We start from the raw sequence: 10,229 nt of genomic DNA on the forward strand, positions 1-10,229 counted from the left end.
TTCAAAGACAGTAAACTGCCTCGTGGTTGAGCAGGAATGGTCCTCAAAGATTTATATAGACGTAATGCAGTTTAAGGGGAAACACGATCTGAAACATGGAAACGTGAAAGTAGTACAGGAATGTGAAGATTTGAGCTTGATTCATCACTACCACCTTGATTTTTTCACTCTTATTTTATCAAACGTAAAATGTTTGGTTATGTTCTTAATGTATAAAAAAATCTCATTATTACGAGTTTGATGGTCTATAAAAACTGCAAAAAGATTTTTTTTTAACGTAATTTTTCACAGACAACTTGCTCAGGTAAAGTCAGTAAGATTGGGCAAGTTGTGTCATGGCAGGGAAGAGACTCATAAGAGTTCATAAAGAGTTAATAAAACACAGTGGGATTAAAGGACTTGTGACACGAGCCTGGGACTTGGACCGTTACTAAGAGAAGCCACAAACAGCCCACAAGTCTGCAGGTCTCAATTTGCTAAGGAGATTTATAAACCCAGATATGCTGACATGTATGGCAGCTTGTGTAATAGCTCTGTGTGTGGGTTAGGTAGTAAGTAAAGATGGCGGCTCTTTTGCTGAGCGGACCTGATGAAGCTATAGGCCAAATGTAGTCTCACGTGTCAGCACGCTTCTGCTCTGAATCACAATTCAGCATTTCAGGGTTTTGCCAGAGGAAATCCCCTGGCTCCAGTATCAGAAGTCCGGCTCTCTGCCTGCAATGGTGCATCATTCAAAATGTCCCACCCACATTTGCATCACGCAAATAAGGAGGTCCGTGGTTGGTCAATTCTGTCACGCATTTTCTTTTTTGGTCCACTTTTCAAGAGTTGTGCACGGAGCCAAGTGCATCAGCTGGGCGTAAAAAAGTAGGTCTTAACTGTTACGCCGGTCTTAGCTACGCCCGAAGTTGTGATTTGAATTTACACCAAGTGCACCAAGCCTGACTTACCATGGTCGTAGCTGCGCCCGGTCTTTAGGCTGCGGACGTGCGCGTCCACGTGAATACGTGCTTGTTGCCAAGCAACACACTTCTCTCGGACGAGCTCGAGACAGCTGACAGACAGCTCCAACTCAGCTCAAACTTATACAGTTGTATTCAAAGCATAGAAACATTCTCACAGCGAAATTTAACAGCGCCAACACAAACAAATAGAAACAAGATGCATGGAATTTGATCACAAGTGCAATCAGTACTGAATGCGATGGCAGACTGCGCACTGCAGGCAGTGGACGAAGTCAGGAAGAAATGGAAAGATCTTCTGACGCATCAGCTTTTAAAAACGCGCCAAAGCGGAGGTCCTGCGCCCAAAACGTCCATTTACAGCACATATCGATCGATATTTTTGGAGAAGATTCCCCCGCATCACAGGACTGAACGGCACTGACAGTACAGAGCTGTCAGTGCCGACAGCGCAGATCAAGATGAGACAGCTGTCAGTATGGGTACGCCTTGGGTGTAACTTTTACGCCTGCTCCATACCAGACGTAAAAGTTAGCCCCTGGCGCAACGCATGCAGGGCTTAAGACTACATGGTGCACTAGTCATAAAATTAAGTTAGTCGTAACTTTGAGTTCTACGTCGGACGTAGCGTTACACCTAGGCGTACGCCCAGCTGGTGCACTTGGCTACAGGCATCTATCTACGGCTAGCTACTGGGACACTAGGCCAAACGTGTTGTTCACCAATACAGTCACAGTAAAGTCATTCCAGTGTGCGGTGACTAATTTTGTTTTTCACTTATGATGTTCCTGGGATCGACCAGCACCTGATTGCTAATATTGGCTGTGCATGGGGAATTCTCATCTATTTTCAGACAGACATTTAGTTTTTTATCACCTTGCTTGACATGCTCTGTTGTCAATGTCCTTCTTCACTGTGTGTCTCCTGTGCCTTCCCCTCCACAGTGGTGTATGAAGGCTGTCCCAAGGCGTTTGACGCAGGCATCTGGTGGCCTAAGACCAAGTTTGGACGCCCTGCAGCCATGAACTGTCCCAAAGGATCCATCGGTGAGTAGCGTTTAATCCCTCTGATGACAAGAGGAACACGTCAAGTCATTATTTAGTCCTGGAGTCAAAAGAATGTGCCAGCCACTTGGGTTCCACTGCATAATGTAGATCAGATACCTCAGCTGACTTTTCTGTGAAAACTCGCCAAAACAAAACACAGATGACGAAAGATACTGGTTGTCGCTATATGCTAATAATTATGTGCATTATATACAATATGGTGTAATGGATTATGGTGTAATGTGTATGCATGCTATTCCTGGCCATGAGACATTATCAACTCTCTCTCTCTCTTCCTCTCTCGCTCTCTCTCTCTCCCCCTCCAAACACTCAAGGCAGCTCTCTGATTGGTCTGTTAATCCAGTAGAGACTTCTCATTAGCCAATCATGTAAAGGCTGATCTCTAGTGGCATTTGGATACAAACACCAGGTATTGTTAGCGAGAGTTGCCCCCACCCTCTCTCTCTCTCTCTCTCTCTCTCTCTAGAGGTAGAGAGACAGAGACAATAGAGGTGAAGTCATGACTCAAGTTCACTGACCTGTTGCCAATAAAGCACTGTCACTTTCCTGGTTACCCCCTTTGTTACCAGCGTCACCATGGCAACCCCTTTGTTGTCCCTCCACAGACTCGTTGGGCAATTGATTTGGTAACGTTCCGAGTCACCCTCTCATTTAACTGTTTGTCTTTTTTGCAACTGACGAAAAGAGCATTTGAGGAGATTTATAGGAGCTCTTTTCTCAGCCTAAAACAGACTGAGGACATATCTATTTCAAATATGTCATTCTCTATGGGTGCATCAACTTTACATCTTAAAACATTTAATGTTAGCTGTTGCCTGACTGCGGCTTATTTTTTTACTCACCACATACTGGCACGTCCACAAAGAAGGATGCAGCACTTAAGTTCAACTCAAGTTCAAATCAGTTAAAAGTGTTCCAAAACTCCTTTGCCCTTGGCTCCTGATAATCACTCCTTTGCCCCTGGCTGCTGAGAATCACTCCTTTGCCCCTGGCTGCTGAGAATCACTCCTTTGCCCCTGGCTGCTGATAATCACTCCTTTGCCCCTGGCTGCTCATAATCACTCCTTTGCCCCTGGCTGCTGATAATCACTCCTTTGCCCCTGGCTGCTGAGAATCACTCCTTTGCCCCTGGCTGCTCATAATCACTCCTTTGCCCCTGGCTGCTGATAATCACTCCTTTGCCCCTGGCTGCTGAGAATCACTCCTTTGCCCCTGGCTGCTGATAATCACTCCTTTGCCCCTGGCTGCTGAGAATCACTCCTTTGCCCCTGGCTGCTCATAATCACTCCTTTGCCCCTGGCTGCTGATAATCACTCCTTTGCCCCTGGCTGCTGAGAATCACTCCTTTGCCCCTGGCTGCTGATAATCACTCCTTTGCCCCTGGCTGCTGATAATCACTCCTTTGCCCCTGGCTGCTGAGAATCACTCCTTTGCCCCTGGCTGCTGATAATCACTCCTTTGCCCCTGGCTGCTCATAATCACTCCTTTGCCCCTGGCTGCTCATAATCACTCCTTTGCCCCTGGCTGCTGATAATCACTCCTTTGCCCCTGGCTGCTCATAATCACTCCTTTGCCCCTGGCTGCTGATAATCACTCCTTTGCCCCTGGCTGCTCATAATCACTCCTTTGCCCCTGGCTGCTGATAATCACTCCTTTGCCCCTGGCTGCTCATAATCACTCCTTTGCCCCTGGCTGCTGATAATCACTCCTTTGCCCCTGGCTGCTGATAATCACTCCTTTGCCCCTGGCTGCTGAGAATCCCGTTCTTCTTGGTAGCAGGTTGGCCTGGTGTTTATACTCCTGTGACTGAACCTTGGCATGTTGTGATCCCTGCAGTAAACATGTGACACTCATATCACCGGCCAGGCTGTGCGGCAATAAAAGGAACGCTGCAAACATCTTGATGTTGAGCTTGTGTAAATATAGTGCTAAAATGAATGTTGACACAATGTCTACAGTCGTTCATACTCTAGCTGCTACCTGCAATGTTTTTTAAATGGAGACCTAAATATCTTTGTGATATCAGTTCACAATAGTTTCCAAAATGGGTTTAAAATAATTTGTTTACCATTTCAGGTGAAACTGTTGTGCTTGTATGGGTTGACTTTGAACCTGGCCAGTCACCATCAGCCAAATTCTTGCTGGAAACTTGACTTAACTTTCTCCTCTCCTCTCCTTTCATTGTCTCCCTCCAGGTACGGCCATCCGCCACTGTAACGACGAGAAGGGCTGGCTGCCGCCGGAGCTCTTCAACTGCACCACCGTCACCTTCTCCCACCTGAAGAAACTGGTGAGTACTAGACCTAATCAAACCTGTCGCTTCTTCACCACCGTCACCTTCTCCCACCTGAAGAAACTGGTGAATACTAGACCTAATCAAACCTGTCGCTTCTTCTAGAATATTCAAACATCCAGCAGAAAAGAGGGAGAACTTTAGATTGAGATGTAGGGGTTTTGTTCTACTGTTTGTCTGGAGAGGCATCTACTGGCAGTTGATGTTTCTCCACCAAACTGTAATTTGAGATCAGTGTGTAGGTGACTTGAACAATGTATTGCACCTATTGTTGGTTGAACTTGAACATTTGAGAATTAAGGTCCTTACACATCAAGAGCGATGCAAATATACGGCACAAAATTGCGATGCGACCCACCTGTCAATCACAGCCACAGATGTCTACACGTCGGAAGCGAATTTCTGCAAAATCGACCGTGGTTCGAAAAAATAAACACCGCAATAACGCTCAGCGAGACTTCGCCGTTGGTATGCACGGTTGCATTGACTGATATAGGTTCGGAAAATATTATTGACGTGCGAATTAATCGCATGAAAAAAACGCTCCCGATGTGGGTAAGGACCTTTAAACTCAGCGTTTCACTATTCATTGGATTGACTGATTTATGTTATTTTTCACTGCACCTACTCTGCTGTCTTTTGCCTTGGTCTGCTCTTATCACATCTCTCCTCCTTACCTGCAGAACGAGGACCTGCGTCGCAACGGTTCACGGATGGACGGCGAGCGCTCCAAGGCCATCGTACGCCTGCTTCACAACGCCACCAACCACACGCAGCGATACTACGGCAACGACGTGAAGACAGCCGCCCAGCTGCTGAGTCGAGTGCTGCAGTACGAGAGCCGGCAGGCGGGATTCGACCTCACCGCCATGCAGGATGCAGAGTTCAATGAGGTGCAGACGAAAAACACCAGGATATCAGTTTGTTTTCATACTGTTGTATCTACTGCAGACTTCTACCAGATGATTTTGAGAGATCACTTGATCCCTGGTGAATGGATTACAGTTTTAAGATCTTAGAGCTTGGGAAGCCCAGTCTGTTTGCACTGGGAGCACTGGTGGGCCGGTGGCACACTGCCCTCCACTGGTCGCTCCGTACTGGGAGAGCAACTCGATCCATCAGTCTTGTTGTTTTTCGAGCACATCCACCATCCGCTGTCGATTTAGCAGGGTTTCAAATGCATGGTTTAGAGAAGATGAGACTAATTAGTATTTTGAGTTAACAGTAATTGTGTGATGCATTCACTAATGTACAGTAATATACCATAAAATCCTTCATTCACTCAAATCCAGAAACAAATGATCTATTGTTTATTCTTATTTAATGCTTTTGTGTGAAGAGCAATCATGATAATTATCGATGTAATTCCTTTATCAGGTGATTAGAGACAGCAAATTAACAGCAATATAAAACCCCCTCATCCTGGATTGTGTTTGCAGAACTTGGTGCGAGCTGGCAGTGCCATACTGGACCCGGACACCAAGGAGCACTGGGAGCAGATCCAGAGGACGGATGGTGGCACCGCCCATCTGCTGCGCAGCTTCGAGGAGTACGCCAACACGCTGGCCCAGAATGTCCGGAAAACCTACCTCAAGCCCTTCACCATCGTCACCGACAACATGAGTGAGTGGAGGAGTCGTAAACATAATGATGTTAGTCTATTAGGGCTGCAACTAACGATTCATTGTCAGTTTCCCAAATGTCTTGTTTTGTCCACAACCCAAAGATATTCCATTTCCGGTCATAGAGGAGGAAATATTCACATTTAAGAAGCTGGAATCAGATCATTTTGACTTTTCTTTTCTTTAAAAAAAAAGACTCAAACCAGTTAATCGATTATCAGAATAGTTGGTGATTAATTTAATAGTTGACAACTAATCGATGAATCGTTGCAGCTCTACTGTAAACATAATGCCTCTGCACCCACAATCACCCATAATGATCTGAATGTCTGCTAATTGTCACGTTGTTTTTCTGTGACAGTAGACCAAATCTTCTTGGCCTCCCATTTTTTAACTGACAACATTGAAGGCTTTGTCAAGCGAGCCCATTGTCCTCATCTGACCCACAGTGTACTGTACCTGTATAATGTGCGTTATCTCTCCTTTCATCCCTTCATTTCTTCTTATTTCCCCTTCCTCAATTCCCCTCCCTCTCCGCCTCCTTTTCCTCTTTGGCCCTGCCTCCTGTCCTCTTCCTCCTCCAGTTCTAACGGTGGACTACCTGGATGTGTCGGACCCAGAGAGGGCAGTGTTCCCTCGGTTCCAGGAGATCCAGGAGGCCTTCCCCACGGAGCTGCGTTCCTCCGTCCACTTCCCCCAGTTCAACTTCAGGAGCCCTCAGCCGCACAGAGGTGGGAATGCTGGGAGATCAATAAAGATAGGAATGGAATCAAACGAAATGAGAAAGAAACTAGTTCTTCTCTGCAAGCGCTTCACCCTCCTACTCTACCGGACATCATCATCACATCCCTCCCATCCAACCACATACTACAGAACTGTTGAATATAGAAGGTTTTCACAGAATAGTGTTGCTAGAGAACCGTTTGGAACCTAGCTTATGTCCTCTCAGTTATTGTACGAGCAAAAACTGCAACAGGAAGTAAGCTGGGAGCAATTTAGAATGTTTATGTTGTTGAGATAAGTTTAAATTGCAATGTTAGTCAGATGCTTATTTCTCTGTCTCTCTCTATTTCTTTCTCCGCCTTCTTTCCGTCTACCTCAGTGGAGCCCAGCCCCGCCCCTCCGGGCCGGACCGAGACCCCCGAGGAGGAGGAGCACACAGTGTCCAACAGGGAACGCCGCCATGCCGAGCCCCCCGCCCCGCTGCCGGTTGCCGTGGTGATAGTGTACAGGTCACTGGGCCAGCTCCTCCCGGAGAGGTTCGACCCCGACCGCAGGAGCCTCAGGTAGACTATCCACATCTGCTAAAAAAAACAACCACTATGGATGTCTTGTACATTAGTATATTAATGCATTGCACATGTCACCCACGTTGTGTAGTCCTCCCGCAGCCAGGAACCTTTTTTGAAATGCAGCATTTGAAGGATAAACTATAGACAAACCTTCTCACAAACTTCTCTGAACTTACAGTAAATTAATTGAGGTTATAATCCAGTTGAAATCATGTTTAATAGGCAGAGCTTCAAAGAATGATAAACAATGGGAATGTTAGAACTCACAATACCGTCTATATACCTGTGCATATAATTCATCTATATTCTGTACAATTCAAGATTAGCAGAACATGGCACCACCATAATAGAGAGTAGGTTTGCACATGGAAATATTTGATCGTTCAACAGTACATGACATAATACATGTCATAATATTTAGGTGTGTTTGGAAGAATTGTCCTAGCGTAGGCCTGTACATTTCTATTTGGGTGGTCGCTAAGTTATATATATAAAAAAAAATTGTGTAAGAGAGTCTTCTGTGTTCTTGGAGTGTGTGGAGGGAGAGAGAGTTACCAAAATAGGTTTCCAAGATAAGAACAGCAAGATAAAGTGAATGTCAAAAATATTAAAGTGAATAATATACTCTAATGTAAATAACCTTTGAGTCGACATTTATATATTTATAGCATACATGATAAAAATTTGTATGTGTATGTGTGTGGTATGTCTGGGTGCATGTGTGTGACTATGTGTGTGTCTGTGTTTCTGTATTTATGAGCCAACAGATTGTGGTACTTCTTAAAGGATGGTTGGCTTTGGTTGCTAACTATGAATTTCCACGCTTCATATTGACGATGTTGATGCCTGCATGCGTTCAGCCGCTTGTGTGTGTTCCTTCCAGGCTGCCCGTCCGCCCGGTCATCAACACGGCCATAGTGAGCGCCGCGGTGCACAGCGAGGGCCCGCCCCTCCCTGCCATTCTGGACCCGCCCATCACCCTGGAGTACACCCTGCTGGAGACCGAGGAGAGGACCAAGCCTGTCTGCGTTTTCTGGAACCACTCCATCGCGTAAGTCGGACATTTCCACATCAATAAACACACAGGCGCATGTTTGTTTCTTTTGATCTTTCTGTCGCTTGCTTTCTTTCTATTTTGCATTTTATTTTTATTTCTTCCTTCCTTCAATCATTCAAAAGCCCTGAGATTAACTTCAGCAAATAAGAATGTATTCATAATCTTGTATTGCTTTGATTGCAGTTCCCTAGCATTCTCCCTTAAAGGACAGTTCACCCCAAAATCAAAATACATATTTTTCCTCTTACCTGTGCTATTTATCCATCTATATTGTTTTGGTGCGAGTTGCCTGATTTAGGAGATATCGGCTGTAGAGATGTCTGTCTTCTCTCGAATACCTGCTAGCTGCTATCCTAGCACCTAATACGTGTAATTCAGCTGAAAGAAAATAGTTTTGACATGAAACTGCTCACAACAAGGTATGTGGATTACCTTGAGTAACCGGGTCTGGATGATTTCTGGAAAGAGACATTGCCGTTGAGTTTTTCAAATGTATTTTTTGCACGCTTTGAGCACCACAAGCTGAGTGCCATCCAGTTCCATTGTATTCGAGAGAAGGCAGACATCTGACGATCTGTGTTTTTGATTTTGCGATGAACTTTCCCTTTAACAAACTTCTACATCACTCCCTACTTGTGATCAGGATCGGGGGGACAGGCGGCTGGTCATCTAAGGGCTGTGAGCTGCTCAACAGGAACAACAGCCACATCAGCTGTCAGTGTAACCACATGACCAGCTTCGCCGTGCTCATGGACATCTCCAAGCGAGAGGTACACCCAAAAAGATTCAGAAAGATCCTATCCAATCAATGTCCTGCAATCACAGGAAGAGCTGTGGTGAATGACTGAATTGACTATTTCATTCCCTGCCTGGCTCTCCGCAGCACGGAGACGTGCTCCCCCTGAAGATCGTCACCTACACCACGGTGTCGGTCTCCCTCTTCCTCCTCCTCCTCACCTTCATCCTGCTCTGCCTGCTGCGCCGGCTGCACTCCAACCTCCACGCCATCCACAGGAACCTGGTGGCTGCACTCTTCTTCTCCGAGCTCGTCTTCCTCCTCGGAATCAACCAGACCGACAACCCGGTGAGTTGTGGATTAGATAGTTTGAAATGTAGGGATGGTGTGGAGTAGCTATTAGCTAAGCATCATCTGAAAGCCGAAAGTTGCTTACCACATTTGGACAGGGAGTTATGGGAGGGCAGAGAGTTACCGTAACTCGTGGATAAAAATTGGCACCGACCTCAAACTATCCAATCAGAGAAAAGTTGACATTTTCTGGGACATGCAAGGTCAGATCACGATGCTTATAAAGGACTATATCCCCGAGTCTCTACGAGTTATGGTTGCGGACTGCAGGACTACAGGAGAGAGATAGAGGACAGTGGGGGGGGGTCAAGTCACTGACCAAACACTCTATTTCAGTGATTGCTGTCAGAATATCGAGCCATTTAACACGTATTTGAACACAAAAACATCGCTGAATGTACCTTTAAACTCTTAAACAGTCATGTGAACTCTGCCAGCCAAGCCGTTTGGCTCACTGTTTCTCATCATATGGTGGGTCAGCTTTATACCTCTTAATACCACAATGAAGATGAGCAAATAAACACGCACATCCTCAGTCACACAGGGATATAAATGCACTCACAACCAGTCAAATGCACACTCACACACAACCAAATGTGTGCAAAAATCCAGAACCACAGACCTGTAATGAGTCGAATTACATTTGGGTATTTGGCTGGAACACGTCGTGCACATGCCACACACACACACACACACACACACACACATGCATGCTTGCAGCGTGGAGGATCTAGATAAAGATGTGTCTCTCTGCTGTTTACTGTATTAGAGATTTCCAGGCATGCTACCATATTTGTTTGGCCTGCAGGCACTCGCCTAACGGCGTGCTGACAGGGGCTTTAGCACACT

At 45.8% G+C, this 10,229-nt stretch overlaps 1 protein-coding gene across 1 annotated transcript in view; it reads left to right on the forward strand.

Annotated features, from left to right (window-relative positions):
• Positions 1–10,229, forward strand: part of celsr1a (cadherin EGF LAG seven-pass G-type receptor 1a) — a gene marked incomplete at its 5' end in the record, with an annotated part of 247,920 nt that overhangs the window by 216,229 nt on the left and 21,462 nt on the right. Inside the window, 9 exons of the mRNA XM_083655165.1 lie at positions 1,907–2,008; positions 4,225–4,319; positions 5,006–5,215; positions 5,762–5,945; positions 6,529–6,675; positions 7,047–7,230; positions 8,120–8,287; positions 8,937–9,063; positions 9,177–9,377. Of these exons, the coding sequence (XP_083511291.1) occupies positions 1,907–2,008; positions 4,225–4,319; positions 5,006–5,215; positions 5,762–5,945; positions 6,529–6,675; positions 7,047–7,230; positions 8,120–8,287; positions 8,937–9,063; positions 9,177–9,377 (1,418 nt within the window). The remainder of the gene's footprint in view (positions 1–1,906; positions 2,009–4,224; positions 4,320–5,005; positions 5,216–5,761; positions 5,946–6,528; positions 6,676–7,046; positions 7,231–8,119; positions 8,288–8,936; positions 9,064–9,176; positions 9,378–10,229) is intronic.

This window comes from Poromitra crassiceps, assembly GCF_964638095.1.
Source record: "Poromitra crassiceps genome assembly, chromosome: 2".
In the NCBI taxonomy this organism is placed as follows: Eukaryota; Metazoa; Chordata; class Actinopteri; order Beryciformes; family Melamphaidae; genus Poromitra; species Poromitra crassiceps.